Source organism: Chanos chanos, chromosome 15 (assembly GCF_902362185.1).
Source record: "Chanos chanos chromosome 15, fChaCha1.1, whole genome shotgun sequence".
NCBI lineage: Eukaryota > Metazoa > Chordata > Actinopteri > Gonorynchiformes > Chanidae > Chanos > Chanos chanos.
In genome coordinates, this window is record NC_044509.1 from 17,056,221 (window position 1) to 17,079,435 (window position 23,215).

A 23,215-nucleotide genomic window follows, 5' to 3' on the forward strand; every position below is an offset into this window, starting at 1 on the left:
TCTGGCCAATCTGCGTAATGCCATCAGACCTGGAAGTATAAAAGCGTGGAAGTCATTACCTCCAGATAAACAGCATCAGTCTGAGTAACTGATCCATAGTTCAATGGATCATAGTTCATAGTTCCTGCACATGATGTATAAGCTTTTAAGGACACATTAAATTTAATGGAAAAGCCATGGATAATAACTTATGTCTCCTTTAAAAAAAAAAAAAAAAATCTCTCAACTGCTCTGGTGGCACGGCTCTCAATCAGTTCGCTCTCCTGCTTTAAGGACCGCGGGTTACAAAAATCCGGAAAACCGTGGAGTGTTCCGGTCGTCTCTCGAGACATTTTGAGATAAGACGATAAGAGGGCATGTTTTAGCCGTTGGTTTGGTAGAGGAGAGCTCCTTTGTGATTGAGATTTCGTAAAGGTTAAGTACTGAGCCCAGGCTGTGAGGAGAAGCCTGCGGCTTTGTGGAGGAGCTGTGGAGGCCAGCGGAGGAGGGAGTCAGGAGGCCGGCTGTGCGTAGGACTTGAAGCTGGAGCGTGTGTAGGTGGGAAGTGCCGTCAGAGAGTGAGTCAGTGTTTGTAGGCTGATAAGCGACTGAAGGAACTCTTAGACATTTCTGTTAGTGCTTCATGATTGTTTGATTGCGGAGCAAAGGCGGCATTGTGCTGTATGCTTTCGATGAGACGTTGATTTAGCAGAATTAAGGAAAGGTTAAAGTGTATCTTAGTGGTGGACTGTGCGAGTGTGCCTGTCTGACATACACACATGTGTATGTGTTTTTCTGTGTGTGTGTGTATGTGTGTGTGTGTGTGTGTGTGTGTTTGTTTACTTGCCTGATGCACCTGTGTGTGTGTTTGTTTGTTTACCTGTCTGATGCACCTGTGTGTGTGTGTTTGTTTACCTTTCTGTTTACCTGTCTAATGCACCTGTCTGATGTACCTGTATGTGTGTGTGTGTGTGTGTGTGTGTGTGTGTGTGTGTGTGTGTCAGGTACGGACTCCAGCGCGTACAGACGAGGCGCGGGGTCTGCTGTGGTTGATGGAGGAGGAGGCTCTTCATCCGAATAGTTCAGAGGAAACTCTACTGGGCAGACTTTTCAGTTATTATGGACCTGCAGAGGGAGAGAGCAAAGGTTAAACACACACGCAAAGGAAACACACACATACACACACACTCTCTCTCTCTCCCTCACTCACTCTTCTGTCTGTTCTAGGTCACACTGTGCTGCTGAAGAGTGAGAGGCCGCATCACTTCCTGCTTGGGCACAGTCATGGGACGGACTGGGTGGAGTATGATGCCTGTGGTTGGCTGAGTTACGCCAAGCAAAACCCCGCCTTCCAGAACGCAGCCAGTCTGCTGCAGAACTCTCAGAAGTAAGCTGCTCTCATATGCTCCTCTGTTCCATGATGCTCCTGCTTATGTATAAGCATTATCACACTGTCATTACAAATACCTTTTCTTACACAACAAACTATAAGACTTCTCTTTCTTCTCTCTCTCTCTCTCTTTTCTCTCTCTCTATTCTCTGAAACAGGAAGAACATCAGTGGCTTATTTATGGGTCGTGCGGGTGGAGCCACGGTTCTGTCTGGCTCCATCGCCGGGCTGGAGGGCGGTTCCCAGCTGGCCTTGCGTAGAGCCACTAGCATGAGGAAGACTTTCACCACCGGCGTGGCTGCTGTGAAGAAGAAGTCCCTGTGCATCCAGATTAAACTCCAAGTGGTGAGAACCAAGACATAGTCTGGCGAGAATAGGGCTGATGGTCCAGAGAGCGTGAGGAGAGCAGAACTGGGCAGAGAAGCCTGTCAGACAGCAGAGAGCAGAGACTGTCATAGAGCAGAGACTGCCAGAGAGCAGAGACTGCCATAGAGCAGAGAGCAGAGAGCAGAGACTGTCGTAGAGCAGAGACTGTCATAGAGCAGAGACTGTCATAGAGCAGAGAGCAGAGACTGTCATAGAGCAGAGACTGCCAGAGAGCAGAGACTGCCAGAGAGCAGAGACTGTCATAGAGCAGAGACTGTCGTAGAGCAGAGACTGTCATAGAGCAGAGACTGCCATAGAGCAGAGAGCAGAGAGCAGAGAGCAGAGACTGTCGTAGAGCAGAGACTGTCATAGAGCAGAGACTGTCATAGAGCAGAGGACTGCAAGAGAGGGCAGAGAGCTGTCATAGAGCAGAGACTGTCATAGAGCAGAGACTGTCGTAGAGCAGAGACTGTCGTAGAGCAGAGACTGTCATAGAGCAGAGACTGCCAGAGAGCAGAGACTGTCATAGAGCAGAGACTGTCATAGAGCAGAGAGCAGAGACTGTCATAGAGCAGAGACTGCCATAGAGCAGAGACTGCCAGAGAGCAGAGACTGTCATAGAGCAGAGACTGTCATAGAGCAGAGACTGTCGTAGAGCAGAGACTGTCGTAGAGCAGAGACTGTCATAGAGCAGAGACTGTCATAGAGCAGAGACTGTCATAGAGCAGAGACTGCCAGAGAGCAGAGACTGTCATAGAGCAGAGACTGCCAGAGAGCAGAGACTGTCATAGAGCAGAGACTGTCATAGAGCAGAGACTGTCATAGAGCAGAGACTGCCAGAGAGCAGAGACTGTCATAGAGCAGAGACTGTCATAGAGCAGAGAGCAGAGACTGCCAGAGAGCAGAGACTGTCATAGAGCAGAGACTGTCATAGAGCAGAGACTGTCATAGAGCAGAGACTGCCAGAGAGCAGAGACTGCCAGAGAGCAGAGACTGTCATAGAGCAGAGACTGTCATAGAGCAGAGAGCAGAGACTGCCAGAGAGCAGAGACTGTCATAGAGCAGAGACTGCCAGAGAGCAGAGACTGTCATAGAGCAGAGACTGCCAGAGAGCAGAGACTGTCATAGAGCAGAGAGCAGAGACTGACCTAAAATTAGTTGCACTTCATTACCATCTGTTGTTCCTCAATGAACATGTGGTATATCAAGAGCTGAACACGTTACATATGTAACACTCAATGTGAGCTGAACACATTACATATGTAATGCTCTATATGAGTTTATTACATGTTACATATGTAAGACTGTAAATGACCTGAACAGAGGGGGACATGTATAGACTTAAAGCTCAGTAGTGTGTAATGACCCACAACGACGTGAAAAAACCCCCCCAAACATCAGTTAGAACCATCCAGTCACCGCAAGCATCTGCACACACCTTTAAAAATGATTGTTTAGAATTAAAGATCATCTACGACAAAAGCTTAAGTGATTTCCATACATTTTACTGAACATTTGCTTTATTGCTTATTGCATGGGAGTTTGATTGAACCAGTCTTTAGACTTATTGTATAGTGTCGTGTGGCACTGTGGGGGGTTTCTTGGTTTAGTCTTGCAATCGGCACTCACCCTGTAAACTGACGCTTGTGTTAGTGTCCTGTCTCACCTTCTGTGAGCTTGTCAGTAACCTGCCCCTGTGTCGTTTTATTGATTGACTGCAAACACATTTTGGTGGTTGGTTTTCATGTGAACTCAGTAAATATAGTTTATGCTTGTGATGAATGTGCTCTTCCAGGACTAGTCTTCTGATTCTCTCTGACCTCTGTTGTAGGATGCACTTCTGGACACTGTGAGAAGGTCCAGAGTGCATTTCGTCCACTGCCTCCTGCCCAAGGCCGACGCCCCACGGAATGTCAGCTCTCCGGACGCCCAGGCTGAGGGCTGTGACCCAGGCCTCATGCAGGTGGATGTGGCCCTGCTCAGGGCTCAGATCCGCGGTTCGAAATTACTGGACGCCCTGCGGATTTACAGGCAAGGTGAGTAAAGAGAGAGAGAGCGAGAGAGAGAGAATGTACTAACCTGCTGCATGTGTGTATCACTACTCTCAGCTGTGTTGTTTACTATGAGATGTCATAGAGTTATAGCCTTCTTTATATGTGAATTAATATTTCTCCATCTTCTTAGGCTTGGAGTAACACCCTTCAAATACAAGTCTAGAGAATGTAGGCTTAGGGTTAGGCTTAGGGTTTGTTTTAGTCTCATCAAAGAGTCTCAAACTTTTACTGTCTGAGTTGAAGAGAGAAGGAGAGAGAGAGAGAAGGTGTGTGTCCTCTAAACTGTCCCATACTCCTTTGTGCAGGCTACCCTGATCACATGGTCTTCTCGGAGTTCCGGCGGCGCTTTGACGTGTTGGCTCCTCACCTGACCAAGAAGCTTGGGCGTAACTACATTGTGAAGGATGAGAAGAGAGTGAGTGTGTCCTGAAGAGGTTTAAAAAGAAGAGAGAGCGTGAATGGCGGCGGGGGGGGGGGGGGGGCATGGAGGGGAAGTGAACGAAACGTCTTTCAGTTTTCGGCGTTCTGGTCTGCTTGTGTCACCGTGAGGATGAGAAATGAAGGCCAATTAATCAGCTGCACTAGGATGACTTAATCAAGCTCTCCCAGCTGTGTTCCCAGTCCAAATCAATGAAGAGTGAAGACAGGGGGGGAAAATAAAATGTTTTAATTGCTCTGGGCTTTGGGGTTCATCAGACAGACAAACACAGTGTGAATATCAGCTCTGGGGGGGGAAATAAATAAATAAATTAATGAAGAGGGGGCCAGTTTGGCTGACTGTGCCCTAATGATTAGCTGAGCCAAGTGAGAGCAGGGTTTTCGTTTTTTTTTTTGTTTGTTTGTTTTGAAAAGTGAACAGTAAGATTCCTGTGTCGCAAACTGTTTGTGTAAGAGAAACATCCAGGGAGAGTGTTTTTGTCCTTCTCTTATTCTGGACTTTGAGAGGGGGAGAATGAAGGGAAGGTCAATTTAGATTTAAAATCCCTTAAGGAGAGGAGACGTATAGACACGGCATGGTCGGGAAAATAAAACACAAAAGCCAGTCTTGGAAAAAATAGTGTGCGTGAAAGAAAGTGGGTTAAAAGAGAGAGAGAGAGAGAGAGAGAGAGAGAGAGAGAGCGAGCAAGACAGACAGAAGAGAGAACGAGAGAGAGAGAGAGACAAAGACAGAGAAAAAGAAACAGCGAGAGAACCAGATTTCCCCAGTGTCAGTGTGTGTGTGTGTGTGTGTGTGTGTGTGTGTGTGTGTGTGAAGCGTTTCTTCAGTGAAGGGTTTCTTTGGAAACAGAGTCAGACAAAGGCCTTTCAGTACTCCTGGGCTGTCTCCCCCCTCTTTACAGTGTAATCTAGATGGGGCTTTTGAGCCGGAGTACTTGAGACCTGTCCACACCGAAAAAAGAGAGAGAACACGAGAGAGAGAGAGAGAGAGAGAGAGAGAGAGAGCCAACAAAGATCCAGAGAAAGGGACAAGGGAGGAGAAAGTGAGAGTGCTACCACAGATCAGGGCAGTTCCTCGAAGGGACAGAACTAGGGGGGAGTCTGAGGTGGACAGGACCGGGCTGGACAGAGGGAAGCCACTCTGGTTGGTTGTTCTCATTCTCACCTTAGACACATGGCACATAGCTGCGGTTTCACTGAAATGACTGGGGTGCAGTGTTACGTTGGGCTGATGCGTCAGCCTTGGATGCTCACTCGCGCTCTCTCTGTCTCTCTCTCCCTGACAGCAGGGTGATGGTCAGGAATCCAGTTGACTGGCTCATAGGTCTTGTCTCTGTGTTTTCAGGCCGTGGAGGAGCTGCTGGAGTCCCTGGAGCTGGAGAAGAGCAGCTATCACATGGGTCTAAGTCGGGTAAGTACTGACGCAGCAGGGGGCGCTCTAGGACGCTCTGGATGTACAGTAGAGTCAAGCCTTCCATACGGAAGAGTCTTAGAAAAACTAAAGCCTTAGGAAAAAAAGCAGAAAAGAATCGCTGTAAAGGCTCAGATGAATGGAAAAGAAGAGAGGTAAGTGGTGACCTTTGGTGCTATTAGACAAGGCACTGCAGAAATCTGAGAGATCTCTTTAACGATGAGCTTTAGGTCGGTGGGCCGTCTCGCTCTGAACAAGGTCCACTGACTCCAAGACATAAGAGAGAACTGAGAAGTTTCTTTACAAGCTGTAGCTTCCTCTTCCATTGTGCCGAACCTTGTGAATCACTCATTAACTGGACTACTTGTCCTTCATCCCTGATACTTCATCCATGATATAACATCCGTGTGTTATATGGACTGTCCGTGTCTGGGTAGGGTTATGTTGGCAGAAGCATAGGCCTGCTCCCCCCAGCTGGGCTGGAGGGACATCATTATCCGTCTCTTGTGTTAGTGCCCTTGTTTTTTCAGAGCAGTATTATGCAGGTGACGGTCTTGTCACTTAGAGACTAGCCACAATAAACAGAGCTTGGCTCTCCTAAGCATAATCCTGTCAGCTGAAGAAAGGCCAGCAGCCAGAGAGCGTCGAGGGGGTTGGGAGGGTGGGGGGTGGTGGGGCAGCAGAGGATAAACAAACCCTTCCTCCTCTGCAGTTCCCCAAATGAGGTGGATTTAGTGAAGCATATTATATCTTGGAAGAGATGGTAATTATTTGGAAGGCAGCTTGGGTCGCCTTTGGGGCTTCTCTCCTTGGTCGTCTGTGGCTGCGTACAGAAGAAGTAGATCAGAGCCCAGGCGGTAGCTTCACAAAGCATTCCGCTTGCGTCCTAGCAACGGGCAGCCCTCGCTGAATGGCAATTACAACCAACCCACAAATAATCTACTGCTGTCATGGTCTGCAATGCAACCCCCCCTCCTCCCGCGTGCCCCCTCCCCCCGACCAAGATAACCATTTGAGAGAAGAAGTCTGCTCCACTTATCAAATGATCTGTGAATTTATTTTATGTTGCGTGCGTACGTCAGTGAAATTCGCATGCAATATGAATATGCTGGAATATGCAATCTGAATGATGAAACTGACAAATCCTTGCTCTGACTCACTGTGTTGTTCTAGGTGGTTGTCAAGGACAGATCTTAGGACTGTACTAGTTTGGACAGGTCCATACCATACCCTGCTGAGTTTAAAAATACTACACAGATCATATAAAAGTGCCTTTCTGAGGTGGATCCGTTCATGAAGATATCTGTTTGGTTTGTCTTCTGTTTGACTAGACTTGGCTTGTTTGCTCTGTTATGACAGCTGTTCGCGTCTTCGAGAGAAGGTTCTACAGACATAAAAGGCCCCCCCCCCCCCCTTCCATGGGCATCCCTTTACTCACCTCCTTAAAGTCTTCCAGAACTGTGTGTCACTGAGCCTCTGCATCTGGAACATTCTTTATCTGGACTGTGGTAACACAGCTCTGAGCCATTACACACTCCATTATGAGGACTCTCTGTGTACTGGGGACACTGGTGATCCTTTAAACTGGTCATGTTAGTCTTATTTGTGATCATTTGAGAAGAGTGCTGCTTTGCAATAAATAGAAAATTGCATCTTCTTTCATAGTATTTTGTCTCTGAAGACAGACTCGTACAGAATGCTTTGAACAAAGCTTTCTTTGCACAGAGCTCAGATGGATTTATGCCAAATGCCCTTTAAATTTATTTTTAATCCAAGGTTCGTTCTGAATTGTTGATTGTTTTTCTGAGGCCTTTCATCATTAATTAAGTGAGTTGTTGTAACATCTAACGCTTTCGTTTTTGCTATGCCCTTTGAAGAGATCTGCATTAGCAGAAAAGGCTGAAATAAACTTATTGAAATACATGTGGTTAGCACAAAGTATAAGTTAGCTATTTGATATGAGTTCTGTGCCTGTGCCCTGGTCAATGTCATGTCAAGTCATGATGGAGTGGGCTGATGTTTTTTTCTGTGTGTGTGTGCGTGTGTGTGTGTGTGTCCTAGGTGTTCTTCAGAGCTGGGACTTTGCCTAAGCTAGAGGAGCAGAGAGATGAGAAAACAAGGCGGAACATCACCCTGTTTCAGGCCGCCTGCAGGGGTTACCTGGCCAGGCAGGCCGTCAAGAAGAGGAAGGTACAGTTCCCATCGTTTTCTTTACAGAGTTACAGAGTCTGTGTGTGGAGCATTTCTGTGTCATCTGGAATGTCATTCCTTTTTCCTGCCAAATTCCTCCCTGAGCCAGGACCTTATGAAATATAGAAGTAATTAATGTCACTGAGTTGATGAATGCTTTTTTTGTGGTGAATCTTGCATTGCCAAAAAGTAGGTGAGTTAAAAAAAAAAAAAAAAAATAAAAAAAAGAACATATTGTAACACACAACACTGAGCTGGTATTGTGGAGAGGTTCAGTAGAGGGGGGGGGGGGTTCATTCAGTCAGCCACAGGGGCATTGTCCTCCCTCCCCCCTAACGTCGTTGGCAGGTGTTGGCAGACGAGCGGCTGCCAGTGAAGATGTTACTGTAGCACTAAATGGAGATGTTGAACGAGGAATCTGGTCAGTGAATGTGGAGTTCTTGTGGTAGAATGACTTTCCAAATTGATCCAGTTCCAGTTTACTGGACCAGATAATGTCCAGCTTCCACCCGGGCGTGCTGAACCAATACATGCAACTTCACTCCCATCTCCCTGGTTGCCAAAGCAGCCATACTCTCTGTTTAGATCTGTCTTTTAAAAAAAAAAAAGAGAAACTTTTAGACTTTGATGTGTCTGTCACGTATGGGCCGGGTCTGATTCTGCCATACGGGAGCCTGTCGTTCCTGTTTAAGGCCTGGGATGCTTAGGGCTGTATTCCTCATGCAAAGTTTGGTTGGGACCGTGTGGGCAATCTCCCTTCGGACCGCCGTGCCATTCAGGACTGGGCGTGTCTGAGACGTCTGTCTGTAGCTTGTTTGGCCCTGCATGCTTTACTCCTCCAGCGGAATGCCATGACACTGGCAGCGGAGGTTGACTGACGGGTTAATAAGAGAACTGTAAGGTTTGTTTTCTGTGTGTGTGTGTGTGTTTGTGTGTGTGTGTGCGTGTGTGTGTGTCTGAGTGTGTGCGTGTGTATGTATCTGTGTGTGTCTGTGTGTGTGTGTGTGTGTGTGTCTGTGTGTGTGTGTGTGTGTGTGTGTGTGATTATTTCTTTGCAGTTCTTGGCAGTTATATCTTCTGCGTTGTCTTTGTTTTGTGTTAGGAGGGCCTGTGCTGTGGACAGGCTTAGGAAATTGCTTTTTTCCCTCCCAGAAGATATATGTAGTGATGTGATTTTTAGTATTCTTTCCACTCCTGTTTTCCACTCTCAGTCATCTCTTATTCTCCGTCCGTGACGACCGAGCGCAAGTAGCGTCTGAGTAATGAGCGGCGAGAGGGAACAGAAGGGCGGGAACAGAAGGGCGGGAAACCGGCGCAGGGTGAGGCGTCTGCCGCTGTTCTGACAGAGGTCATCTGCCAGACTACAGCAGAGGTCAGCGGAGGTTGGGGAGGTCAGACAGATTTTTACTGACGTGAAAAAGGCAGAGGCTCTAAAGGGGATCCTGGCAGATACAAACCTTATGCATCTAGTCTTATTTTCTTTCATTATCATTAGTTTTTTAGCAGATTCCTGCCTGGAATTCCCTTTTTCTGTGTGCGACGTATGTCCGAACATATTTGAAACGGAGAGATAAGATTCGGCTCTGTGCGTGCTCCAGGGACCTGTCTGCGGGCTCAAGCCTGTGCAGATGGATTTTTTAAACTCTGTGTCACGAAATGGAAACCGCTGCGATGCTATCTGCTACGAGAGGCTTCATAACCGTAATGTCAGTGAACGTGTGAAGAGATTTACTTCACAGTGGAACGTGTTCAGACGCATGATAGCAAACGATCAGCAAGAGATAAGCAAACGATCAGCAAGAGATAAGCAAAAGATGAGTAATACTTGTGGCGTGCGACGGAGAATTGACCAGAGAGCCGTCACATAAAGAGTGAGATTACTGACTTTATTTTCAGAGGTAAAAAAACAAACAAAAACAAAAACAAAACACAGCACTTAGAAGTAAAGGAACAAAACACAGCTTGTACGGTGATTTCCAGATGATTTGAGATCATCAGCACTCTGTCTTGTTTGAGTGCAGTGGGATGTAGCGGTTTATTAATGAACGGCTGTGTGCAGTTGCCCATTATATATGAATGGAGAAGGAGAGAAGGAGAGAAGGCCTTTCCCCAGGGTTTGGCCCTAGCAGAAGAATCACATGAAATTTTGTCTTACATTTTGAGTTATTTATTCTCTAACACTGCTTTAACGGCTTTTTCGCTGGGCTCCGCTGTGGACCGGTGGGACTGGACTCATTTTATTTGATGTGCTCACAGCTCCAGCGTTTTGCTTTTCACCTGTCAGTTAAAATCGCCTCACGCTGGCTGGAATCTGTAGAGCAAGCCTGTTTCTACTGTAGGGCTGGAGTCGACTGTGGATTCACATGGTCCCTGAAGCTTCACTACTCTCTCCATCAGCAAGTTTATAAAGTTCTCAGCCAGAGAAACTGTGTTTTTTTCGTTGTTGTTTTTGTTTGTTTTTCTGTGTGTATGTGAGTTAGAGAGTGTGTGTGTGTCTGTGTGTTTTGGGTGGTAGGGAGGAGGTTGTGTGGGGGGGGGGGATGACCATGTCTCCTGCCTGTCTCTGTAATGAGAGGGTGTGGCTGGCCTGGTTTGGATGGTGCGTCCTGTACCCTTGCGTTAGATTTCCTGACACAGGCCTGGTGTCTCTCAGGATGGCACTAAAAGGAGAACTGACCTGTTTGTTAATGGAGCAGTCACTCTGTGATCAGGGAGAGCAGGTGTGATGGGTGCTGTCGTGGGTGGAACAAGAGTGATAGTGATTACACGGGGAGAAAACTGAGAGCCTTCACGTCCTGTGTTACCGTGACGACCAGGCCCGCCTCCTTACCTCAAATCCCCAAACCCCCTCCGGTCTGAGACAGGAAAATGCCTGTCTTTAACCGACACAGGTCCCTCTCACATCCCAGGCCGAGACCTGATTTTAAATCCATTTTCTTTAGAGCGTAGAAGCTGGTGTCTCTGTGTCGTCATTGTCCTGCTTTTTGTTTACCCTGTTTGTTTGTTTGTTTCTTTCACTGTGGACCAGACATCACAAATTAACCTGGATAAACATGCGCTGCGGCTTCATTTCTAAATTTGCTGCAGAATTTTTGAATTTTTAAATTTTTGCCGAACTTATAATTTTGGCTGCTGCAATTTTTTTAAACCGCTGTGTTTGTGTTTGACTTCATTAACCAAAAGATGCTTCCAGTTGAGAAACATTCATCAGCCCATTTGATGTCTGCTGTATGTGTGTGTTGTCATTCATATCAACATGTGTAGACAGGCCACACACACATTCACACATGAACAGGCACACGCACACACACACACACATTGCCATGCAGGTGCACACCAAACAAATTATATATAATATAATATAAATTGTAATTATAATTATTATTATTTTTAATAGTCTCTAGGGTAAGTACCTACAGTCATAAACCTTGTAGTGGAAGGGTTCCACTTTTTCCGGCATGTGTTCGAAAGCTTGGTCTAGTTTGTCAGGAGCATTATTCTCCTCATAATCTAAACATGAGAAAAGCTTTGTGTCAGATGGATGTCAGTGTCAGATGGATGTCAGTGTCAGATGTGTCAGATGTCAGTGTCTGTGTCATAGAGGACACTTTGCCTCTGCATCCTCCGGGTGCCACATTATAGGCCAAACTGCTTGCCTCAGAAGGTCCTGTCTTTCCTCTGCTGTTCTCAGAGAGGTATTTAGCTTAGTCTTCAGATTTCAAACTTTACAAGGCAAGAGCATCATTGTTAACCAGCTCACTGACACTACCGTTTATGTTAGCGTGCGAGTGTGCGTGTGTGTATGTGTGTGTGTGAGTTTGTTATTGTGTGTGTGTGTGTGTGTGTGTGTGTGTGTGTGTGTGTGTGTGGATGTGCGCATGTGTGTGAGTTTGTTATTGTGCGTGCGTGTGTGTGTGTGTGTGAGTTTGTTATTGTGCGTGTGTTTGTGTGCAGTGACATTGCTGCATAGGAACAGTCCGCAATAAAAAAAAAAAAAAACAACAAAAAAACAGTCCTCCAAAAAAACTCAAAGTCTCTGGGCATCTGATGCAAATCCACCCACATCAATCTCTCTCACTCTCTCCCCCTCTCTCTCTCTCAATCTCTCTCTCTGTGTCTCTGTGTGTGTGTGTCTCTCTCTCTGTGTCTCTGTGTGTGTCTCTCTCTGTGTCTGTGTGTGTGTGTGTCTCTCTCTGTGTCTCTGTGTGTGTCTCTCTCTCTCTCTCTCTGGTCTCCTGTGGGGCAGATCCAGGACCTGGCTATCCGCTGCATACAGAAGAACATTAAGAAGAACCGTGGGGTGAGGGGCTGGCCATGGTGGAAGCTCTTTACCACCGTGCGTCCGCTGGTCGAGGTGCAGCTCACCGAGGAACAGATCCGTGGCAAAGATGTGAGTTTCCTCCGTCTGTCTGTCTGTCTGGCACAACTATCGCCCTTCACGCCTGTAAACCAACCGGCTCACGGCAGTCTCAGATTCACGGTTTCAAAAGATCTTTCAGGTTTTTTTCTGATAACCGTTGCGATGGCGGCACGTGTCATCCTCTCTGCGTGAGTTCCTCCGTGCGGAGTTTGGATTGATGTAATCTAATGGAGTTCTTGTTGGTTCAGTGCTGAGGGCTGATATGAGGCTTTGATATCCACTCCTCTGACATCCCGGTCTGTGCTCAAAGCCGTGTGAACCTGCAGGATTCTGCAGGTGGGGAGGCTGTGTTTGCATTACCTGTGTTAGCCCACACCCCCACTCTCCCCAGCGCCACACCCCAGTGAGAGAGATTTCCTCTGCGCTATGTCAGCTGCATAATCAAACTGACCTGAGCTATGAGTCCATTTATTCATTTATTTCTTTGGAAGAATCGTGAGCAAAGGATTATGGGAGGAAAGAGAGTGAGAAAGTGAGCTCTGATCAGGATGTGAGACATGTGTCATCAACCCCACAGCCATCCAGAGACAGAGAGAGAGAGACAGACAGAGAGAGAGAGAGACAGAGAGACAGAGGTCAAAAAGCATGTGTGTCTTATCCAGTATTGACGTGGTCACCATTGTCTCTTTAATTTGATTAACTGATTGTCTGGTGTGTTCTCTCCATCCCATGGTAGGAGGAGATCCAGCAGCTGAAGGCCAAACTGGAGAAGGTGGAGAGAGAGAGGAATGAGCTGAGACTGAACAGTGACCGGCTGGAGAGCAGGGTAAGGTCTCTCACCACGTCACGGATCAGAGAAAAACATTCGGCACGACGTCCGAAACTGGTCAAACGAGAGAACTGTTTAAATTTTTACCGCTCGTTCTCTGCAGTTGGAGCTATTCGAACCGCAAATAATTGGCTATGTGGAACGTGCTGGAACTTCTAGTCGCGAGAACTCATTTTTCACTCTGGTTTTCACACCAAATCATTTGGGACTGAAAATGTGTGTATGTGGGCGGGGGGGCACTAAGAAAATCTCTTTTGGACCTTTTTAACTTGATATAAATGTAATACATGTTTATTTCAACACGATGGTTACCCGGGCTTGGTGTGTGATGACACTGTGTTTGTGCAAGCTCCGCCGCCTTGTGTGAGGGGTTCTCCAGGTTCCCTGATCGGGCACTTGTGTGAGGGATTCTCCAGGTTCCCTGATCGGGCACTTGTGTGAGGGATTCTCCAGGTTCCCTGATCGGGCACTTGTGTGAGGGATTCTCCAGGTTCCCTGATCGGGCACTTAGTACTGCTTGAGAGCATGGGCTGAAAAAACTGTCCAGTAACTATCAGTTTTTTTCAGGAATGATTTTTGGAAAAGTAGAAGTTGGTACTGTGCAGTCGGGCACAAATGGTTCCAAACGTAGAGAAGAGGCTTATTTTTACTCATGGCTTAGAGCCAACCTACCCCACACAGGACTTTTCACATAGTTGTCTTCACCAGGGCCATACAAAGTCAGCTGGTGAATTTGCTGCTCCAGTGTGTGTGTGTGTGTGTGTGTGGGGGGGGTGTTTGTGTGTGTGTGTGTGTGTGTGTGTGGGGTGTGTTTGTGTGTGTGTGTGGGGGGGTGTTTGTGTGTGTGTGTGTGGGGGGTGTTTGTGTGTGTGAGTGTGTGTGGGGGGGTTGTTTGTGTGTGTGTGTGTGTGTGTGGGGTGTGTGTGTGTGTGGTGGGGGGGGTGTTTGTGTGTGTGTGGTGGGGGGGTTGTTTGTGTGTGTGTGTGTGTGGGGGGGGTGTTTGTGTGTGTGGGGGGGGTGTTTGTGTGTGTGTGTGTGTGTGTGTGGGGTGTGTGTGTGTGTGTGTGGGGGGGGGGGACTGTAAGTCTGGCTGGGATCTCAGTGTGTTCTCTCATACTGTTTTCTCTCTATCAGATTACGGAGCTGTCCACAGAGCTGGCCGATGAGAGGAACACAGGAGAGTCAGCGTCACAGCTGCTGGAGGCCGAGACCAGCGAAAGACTGCGTCTGGAGAAAGACATGAGGGACCTGCAGGTACTGGAGCATCAGAACCTCCTTTACTCCTCATGACACAGGAGCACGCTAATGACTCAACTCCAAAGGACACGTGGATTTGAAATGCTGTCCTTGACTGATTGGTGAAATGAAGATTCTTAAACTTAGTGTGTAGTCATTGTTCCCTCTGTAGCAGCTGTGTTGTTAGCTGTGTTGTTGGCTGTGTTGTTTGCTGTGTTGTTTGCTGTGTGGTCAGAGCTGTTACAGTGATTGTGTATTTAAGATTGTGAAAACCACAGAAGTCACATAAAGCTTCAGGAAGTTCTCCTTTATGCGGCTAAATTATGTGATATTTAGCCACATAAACCCTGATTAAATCATTTGTGGTGGAGCGACAGGTGTTGAAAGGTAAGAACTATAGTGTGGCATGTGTGGTGAGAGGGAGGGAATGTTCTAGATTTCTGTTCCTTTGTTTTCTCAGGCAAAGTTTGATGCCATGAAGAAGCAGATGGAGTCCATGGAGATGGAGGTTATGGAGGCGCGGCTGATCAGAGCGTCCGAACTCAACGGCGAGATAGACGATGACGACGGACTCGACGGTAAGATCGGATCAACCCTAGCAAAACAAACAAACAAACAAACAAACAAACAAACAAACAAACAAACAAACATAACATGTAACTCCCAGGCAGTGTGGTGTGGAGCTGTCTGATGGCAGCTCTGTAGAGGGAGTTTTGAATGTGAGATGAGGAGTGATGGTAGAGAGAGGTGTGTGCTCTTCAGTGTTTAAAAACGGACCTTCCATTAGCACGAGGAGGTGATTTGGTTAAAGAGATCTGAAATCCTCCGCTGATTGAGACTGTTAATGGATTTCGCACAGTGAGTCAGAGGAGTTTGGAGGAGTTTTTGAGCTGGTGTTTGAGCAGAATAAGAGGAGGTATTGGGTGGGAAATCGCTCGTGCGTTACATTGGACTGACCGAAGTGAATTAAAGTTGAGATTTAGCTCGCTCTCTCTCTCTCTCTCTCTCGCTCTCTCTCTCTCTCTGATGGGATTCCTTGTGTCCCTCAAGCTGAGTTTGTCTGACTTAGAGTGACTGGCCCTTTCCCCTCCGCAGGCAGTCCAAGGGTGAGAGAGAGAGAGAGAGAGAGAGCAGGAAGAAGGAAGAAACACTTTGACAAAATGAGAAATTCCGTCAGATGGATCAGTGCCTTGTCCCAGAGGAGGCTGGCATTATGCTGTATATATGCAAATGAGGAGGTGTAATGGGAGAGGGAAATGGGCCTAGTCTCCAGTGATAAACCAGAGAAATTCACCCAAGCTAGCTTATCTAATAGAGTTTCCACTTCAGGACGGCTTCACATGGCTGCTTAATGCCTCTGACGCTCTAGTTTATGACCTGTCCATGGGCTTTCCCATCCAAATGGTGTAATTAGGTTTGTGTGTTTTTCTTTGCTGTATTGTCACATGAACGTTGGGCATTGATAGCTGATGTTTGTCTTTTAATGATGTTAGCGATAATCAGTGTGAGTGGTTCTTTCCATGAAGCGTCTAAGTGGAGCCTCCTGTGGTCTGCTCTGCTTGGTGGCTTTTCACATCGGTACCGTCCGAAAGCCTAGGGAGTCACATACACACCCACACACATACATACCCACACGCTTACTCCTCCTGACTAACCCCCCAAACCCTCTGTGCGTGTGTGTGTCCGCGTGCGTGCGTGTGCGTGCACATGTGTGTGCATGTGTGCATGCGTGCGTGTGTGCGTGTGTGTGTGCGTGTGTGTGCGTGTGTGGCAGGAGGGGAGTGGAAGATGAAGTATGAGAGGTCCATACGGGAGACAGAGTTCTTGAAGAAGAGACTGCAGCAGGAGTTTGACGACAAGCTGGAGACAGAGCAGCAGAGCAAGAGGCAGCTGGAGAGAAGAGTATGTCACTGACCCCCTGCGCCCAATACTGACCCCCCCACGACCAACACCACAACCACCCCCCCATTACTGACCCCCTACCACCACCAAGTTTCACCGGACGACACAGTCATTTTAATCACTAACACACTGCTACACCACCCTTCTGTCCTCCTGTTTGAATAAGCAGATGCTACACATGTGCCACGTTTAAACTGTGTGTGAATGCTTCACATTAGTAATGTAGTAATGATTATTTTAGTTCTTTTTCTGCACATCTCTGATCCTCTGTGCACTCATTCTCATAAAAAGAAAAAGTGTGTCATGTGCTTTATGGATTTGTATGTTTTGTGTTTGTAATCACACTGCCAATGAAAAGCAGAGTCTTTGCCCGTGCTGTGTTTTTGTCATGCGGCACTGTAGCGATTTCTATTTTAGCTTTGCGCTTGGCGTCGGCCACTGAACTCAGATTCAGGGAATATTGTGCCTGCAGGAATCTGCGCCTACGTGTGAATGTTGCCATGTCACTGCACACAACTTTCTTTTTCTTTCTTTTTATACATTTCTCTCAGTCAGAGAGTGTTTGTCAAATGAACAGAGCTCCATTTAAATTGCCTCCAGATGACATGCTTCACTTCTCCATTAATGACTCAACATGTTGTAAACCGCCCCTCTCCTTGCCCCCCTCCCCCAGCTGGCAGACCTGCAGGCAGACCAGGAGGAGACCCAGCGCTCTCTGCAGCAGCTGAAGAAGAAATGCCAGCGGTTGACGGCAGAGCTACAGGACACCAAACTGCACCTGGAGGGCCAGCAGAGCCGCAACTATGAACTGGAGAAGAAACAGAGAAAGTGAGTGGAACAACACACGCACACACACACACACACACACGCACACATGCACACACACACACACACACACACACACACACACACACACACACGTGCACATGCACACTCACACACACATGCACACGCACACACATGCACATGCACACTCACACACTCATACACACACCACACACGCACACACACACTGTCCTCACAGTGCACAAATCACTGGAGAAAATGATCAGCATCGGTGACTTGAAGTGTCCTCACAATCCACACCTATTCTCTTGTTCTCTGCCTCCACAGTTTATCCTTATAATTACCCTTGATGAAATAACATCAGTATATGCATGAAAACATGTATGTATAGATGGAAGCTGGTATCCGTAGAGATGTAAGTTGTTATGCTGTCAGCTGATTGGTGGGTTGGTTGTAAATGTGTATAAACGTGAGATCAGAATACTTTGAGTATGCAGTGTTCAGTTAGAGATCAGCTGTCAGAAAGCAGACTGTGTGAATATGAAATCTGAGCACCAGAGCTGTGTTGACCACACTCTTGTGTGTGTGAACGCTGAATGCATTGACTTTGGTCTCCCTCCCACTGCGGCTAATTGAAGGGGCTACGTGGGAGTTATCATGTGCTCCACTGGAGATCTATTCTCTTTCAAAAAAAAGAGGAAGAGGAAGAGAGAGAGCGAGAGAGCAGTAGAAACATAAATGACAGGGCTTGGCAGGACGGAAGGCTTGTGAATTTAGATGAGCGAGTCCTTTAGTGCCGCTCCCCAGACAACGGAAGGATAGACCGTTAGGCATACAATTACCGCACGACTGCAAATTAATAACCCACTGTTAACACACAGGGCGAGGCTGAAAGCCCTGCATGCATTTAAAGGTTGAATGAGGGGAAAGGTCTATGAGGGGAAAGTGGGTGACTTCTCTCACATGACTGAAAAGGTCTCTCCTTTAATTGTCCCTGGCCACCTAATGGTCTCCTGCATTTATAGGTTTGTTGTGTTCACATCCTGCATTTTTCTGCTTCCGGTGTGTGTGGGTGTGTGTGTGTGTGTGTGTGTGTGTGTGTATGTGTGACGTGGGAGGAGCATGTTGTAGTGAAAAGCTGACCTTGTGGGGACATTTCGCATGTGTAAATACTTCTTGAACAAAGATACACCTGTTGTTTAACTTGAACAACTGAAAACATTTCGTGGTTGTAATTACAGTTAGGGTCCATATGTAGTAACATGTTAGTAACAATAAAATGGAAATCTACAAAAAGTCCCCATACGCACAGTAAGACCAAAGTGTGTGTGTATATGTGTGTGCGTGTGTATATATGTGTCTGAGTGTTCGTGCATGTGTGTGTGTGTATGTATGTATATGTGTGTAAGTGTGTTTGTATAAGAGGCTGCATGACTTTGTAGCAGAGTTTGATGATATGGCTGGTCGCTGTAGGTTTGATCTGGAGCAGAGCCAGGCCCAGAGTGAGGTGGAGAGAGAGAGAGCTCAGCGGGAGAAGCTGGGCAGAGAGAGAGACATGTTGACTGGAGAGCTTTTCACACTCCGCCAACAACTACAGGTACGAAACAGACAGACCAATGCTCTGTGAGTGTGTGTGTGTGTGTGTTCCCATATCTGTCACTGTCTGTATTGAGTAAGAACATCTAGTTGCATACAGTTAACCTGACCTGTGATCTGTGTGTGTGTGTGTGTGTGTGTGTGTGTGTGTACGTGTGTGCTTGCATATACACTGCAGGACAAGGACATGGACCTTTGTTCGGCTAACTTGAAGGTGGAACAGTTGGAGGCGGAGCTTCAAGACCTTTCTTCACAGGAATCAAAGGACGAGGCCTCTCTGGCCAAGGTCAAGAAACAGCTTCGCGACCTTGAGGCTAAGGTCAAAGATCAGGAAGAGGAGCTGGATGAGCAGGCTGGAACAATCCAGATGCTGGAGCAGGTGAGAGAGGACCACTGAGGCATGGTCAGACTGACACACAATGACAGGCCAAGCAGAGACTTTCAGAAAATGTTTTAATGGGTTATTTACAAAATTAGTTCCTGCTCTGTAATGGCACGTTATAAAAAATCTTACCTGTTCGATGCTAACTGTAAATACGGTTTGTAGCTTAATGGTTATTGTTGTGTTTTTAAAGCTCAAAACATTTCCACAGAACATCCTACATTTGTCCTGAGTATTTGTCAGCAAAGTAGTTCCATCCCCTAACTGTGTGTTTGTGTGTGTGCGTGTGCGTTTTCTCCAGGCTAAACTGCGTTTGGAGATGGAAATGGAGAGGTTGAGACAAACTCACTCCAAGGAGATAGACAGTAAAGATGAGGAGGTGGAGGAGATCAGGCAGTCGTGCAGTAAGAAGGTAACGCCCCTTACTGACTGACCACACCCCTGCCATTACACGGTGGTCCTCTCAGACACACACACACACACACAGTTTCAGCAGTCACTGCCGCACAGCCGGGCATCAGAGTGGATATGTAAGCACTGTGTGCTGATGGGCTTTCAAACGTAACATTAGACACTGTTTGTTTGTTTAGTGAAAATGGAAAATGGGCTGCAATTTAATTATTTGTTCATATTTCAGTCTTTCATCACCCGAATGTACGAGTCCATGTGCTTTCCTGTTTATGAACACGCTCGTGTGTGTTTGGGTGCGTGTGTGTGTGGGCGTATGTGTGGGCATGTTTGTGTGTGTGTGTGTGTGTGTGTGTGTTCATTATGTGTCCTGCAGTTGAAGCAGATGGAGGTACAGTTGGAGGAGGAATATGACGACAAACAGAAGGTCCTGAGGGAGAAGAGAGATTTGGAGGCCAGGCTGCTGGCTGCACAGGATCAGGTCACACCCCTCAAAGACTCCAAACACACACACACACACACACACACACTCACCTAACACACACACACACACACACTCACCCTCACCAAACACACACACAGACACACTCACCAAACACACACAGACACACTCACTGATCTCAAAGACTCCAAAGACAGACAGAAACACTCACGGATCTCAGAAACACCAAACACACACAGAAACACTCACTGATCTAAAATGCCCCACATCCATATCCAGGCGTTCTATTCATTAACCTGTCTTTGTGGAATACATTGGTATTACACATTAAATATCATTTCTTAGTCCAGTCTGACTCTAGGGCAGTGTTTTCCTATTCCAGTCTTGAGACCATTACTTTAGATTATTAGAGCAGAATACGTTAGATTAGAGGATAATCTGAATTGTGTAGGTACAAAATAAGCCCAACCGGTGGTAGGGTTTCATATAAACTGCTGGCAGGTTTAATCTGAGCTGTTGGTAGGTTTCCGTGTGAAAGGTTACAAGGTGTAATCTGAGATTTAGATAGGTTTTATTATGAGAGGTTGCATGGTTTAATCTGAACTACTGGGAGATTTTAATGTGAACTTCTGCAAGCTTTTAAAGTGAACGCTTTTCTGGATCTTGTCTTCTGGGTCTACAGGTGAGTCAGAGAGATGTGGAGACAGAGAAACGCCTGAGGAGAGACCTGAAGAGAACCAAAGTCCTGCTGGCAGACGCTCAGATCATGCTGGACCATCTGAAGAGCAATGCGCCCAGCAAGAGGGAGATCGCACAGCTCAGGAACCAGGTAGTTGTCAGGATGAGTGTGTCTGCACTTTTCTTAAAATCAAGCCGTCAACATTTCTGTGCTCTCAGTTCACCAGAGTTTAAAGGACCAAGTGTAATCCAGAGGAAGAAGGAACTGTACTCTACTGAAGAGGGGGGTGAACTGTATGCTAGTGTTTTGCTGTCTCGCTGGCGTTGTTATTGTCATGCTTCCCCCCCCCCCCCTGTCTGTCTGTCTGTCTGTCACTCTCTCTCTGTCTCTCTCTCTCTCTGTCTGTCTGTCTCTAACTGCCTGTCTTTGTTTCAGCTGGAGGAATCAGAGTTCACCTGTGCGGCTGCGGTCAAAGCTCGTAAAGCCATGGAGCTGGAGATGGAAGACCTGCACATTCAGATGGACGACATCTCCAAAGCCAAGATGTCGGTGAGTCACGCTCTCTCTCACTCTCTGTCACTCTCGTTCCTCTCCGTTACACAAACAGCTTTACCCCTGCAGCACTCAGGCACCAGAGAGTCCGAAACCCCCGAACAACGGGAAGATGCCCCCTGACCTCTGACACAAATTTAACACCACCTTCTGTACTTTATATATATATGTGTGTGTGTGTGTGTACATATATATATGTGTGTGTGTACATATACACACACACACACACACACACACACACACACACACACACACACACACACAAAGTAACCAGGTGGGTGTATAGTCAGAGAGAAAAAATACTCTTGAAGTGGTCTTGAAAAATGGCAGTATGGGGAAAAAAAATTTGGCACTGTGTACCCTCTTCCCGTGTCCCCACTTTCTCTCTGAATTATTCTCCATTAGCCATTTTTCTGCTCTCCCTCTCTCTCTCCCTCTCTCTCTCTCTCTCTCTCTCCCTGTCTCTCTCTCACACAGCCTTCCCCTTGTAATTGTGTCTTATAAGACATAAGAGCTCTGACCATGGTCTTATGGTCACCAGAGAGGGGCTGCCTCACACAGCACTGGAGCGGAGGCTGTTCTGTCCTCACTACACACGTACGCGTCAGATCGTTGCGTAAAACCCACAATCAGATGATTTCTTCTTCTTTTTGAGTCAGAAACACGTGTGTTTTTTGTCTTCATCCTTTCCCTGCTGTGTACTTCAAGCACTTCATCTCTGGGGTCTACGTCTCTGAGGCCTCCCTGTTCTAGTGAAGCTACTCGATTGTTCTGTCGAGAGATGGGGGGGGGGGGGGGGGGGGGGGGGGGGGGGGGGGGGGGGGGGGGGGGGGGGGGGGGGGTTGGGGGATGTGAGTGGTGGAGGTTTTTTCAGCGTGCAATCATTCCATCCCTGACGTACACACATAATGTGTAATTACTGAGTCTAATTACGGTATTTTACTGCTGCTCTGTTTCCTTAAGACAAAATGGCAGAAACATGGTCATTACGGAAGCAGTTGGGTTTCTGACAGTTTGGTTTTTGTTTTGTTTCATTAGTCTGGTGTTAAAATGTTGTTTTAAACATTTTGTTTTGTTTTTTTCTTCAGTGGGCAGCAAATTCACATTTTTATCACGACTTTAAAATCAGTGAAGAACTGAGGCTCGTGTTCAAGGCTCTGTGTCTCGATTTGAATCTCTCTCTGTCTCTCTCTCTCTCTGTCTTCCACTCTCTCTGTCTCTGTCTTTCTCTCTCTCAGCTGGATGAGCAGTTGAGTCGTTTGCAACGGGAGAAAAACGACCTGCAGACCCGTCTGGAGGAGGACCAGGAGGACATGAATGAGCTGATGAAAAAACACAAGGCAGCTGTAGCGCAGGTCGGTGACCTTTCACCTCAGACATGACCCCAGCGTTTCAACTGTTTTTCTCTGACAGCCCAACGGCTCTTAAGACAATATATTAACACATAGCTAACAATAATATATTATGCCCTATCCAGGGTTATAAAACAAATACTGATGTTATCAATCATTTGCTATAATGTGTCATATACCTGTGGGGAGTAAAGTGTGAGTAATGCCACGACAGGATAAAGGTGTGATTTAATCAACATGACTGATTTAACCAGATGACTGGACCAGACGACAAAAGCAAAGGAGAGACAGTGAACACTACTCAGGGACTGTAACTTTCAAATAGAGCAGATACTGCTTCATAAACAGATTAATCAGGTTACTCTATACCATAATATCCCTGTTATGTGGGTCCTTCTGGGAAGGCAGATTGTTTTTGCTGTACATCTCAGTGACAGGAAATATTCCATGAATATAACTGTGACATAGCTGCTGTGTAAACAGGGTGTGACCTTTTCTCATGGCCAGACTGAGGTGGATACTGCTCTGCTGATCCCTACAGATTTACTGATCTCAAATGATCTACTGATCCACAGTGATCTAGTGATCCACAATGATCTACTGATCCACAAGGATCTAGTGATCCGCAATGATCTAGTGATCCACAAGGATCTACTGATCCACAAGGATGTAGTGATCTGGTTATCTACTGACCCTTTGAGGCACCTACCTTCAGTGGCATGAGACTTCTTGAGTGTGTCATAAATCTTTAACACTCTACATATGTAAACTACCAACTTTGTACGCATTTTCACACAAGCTTACCCATTTGAAATAACCATGCTTTGTGTGTGTGTGTGTGTGTGTGTGTGTGTGCGCGTGTG

General features: G+C 46.8%; 1 protein-coding gene across 1 annotated transcript in view; it reads left to right on the forward strand.

The window, feature by feature from the left end:
- myo18aa (myosin XVIIIAa) overlaps positions 1-23,215 on the forward strand; it is a 73,264-nt gene that overhangs the window by 40,178 nt on the left and 9,871 nt on the right. The window contains exons 15-34 of the mRNA XM_030792387.1: positions 984-1,125; positions 1,207-1,366; positions 1,528-1,714; positions 3,567-3,771; positions 4,095-4,204; positions 5,573-5,638; positions 7,700-7,828; positions 12,075-12,218; positions 12,925-13,014; positions 14,152-14,271; positions 14,714-14,831; positions 16,028-16,155; positions 16,829-16,983; positions 18,415-18,538; positions 18,716-18,916; positions 19,221-19,331; positions 19,704-19,808; positions 20,452-20,598; positions 20,884-20,997; positions 22,239-22,355. Of these exons, the coding sequence (XP_030648247.1) occupies positions 984-1,125; positions 1,207-1,366; positions 1,528-1,714; positions 3,567-3,771; positions 4,095-4,204; positions 5,573-5,638; positions 7,700-7,828; positions 12,075-12,218; positions 12,925-13,014; positions 14,152-14,271; positions 14,714-14,831; positions 16,028-16,155; positions 16,829-16,983; positions 18,415-18,538; positions 18,716-18,916; positions 19,221-19,331; positions 19,704-19,808; positions 20,452-20,598; positions 20,884-20,997; positions 22,239-22,355 (2,673 nt within the window). The remainder of the gene's footprint in view (positions 1-983; positions 1,126-1,206; positions 1,367-1,527; positions 1,715-3,566; positions 3,772-4,094; positions 4,205-5,572; positions 5,639-7,699; positions 7,829-12,074; positions 12,219-12,924; positions 13,015-14,151; positions 14,272-14,713; positions 14,832-16,027; positions 16,156-16,828; positions 16,984-18,414; positions 18,539-18,715; positions 18,917-19,220; positions 19,332-19,703; positions 19,809-20,451; positions 20,599-20,883; positions 20,998-22,238; positions 22,356-23,215) is intronic.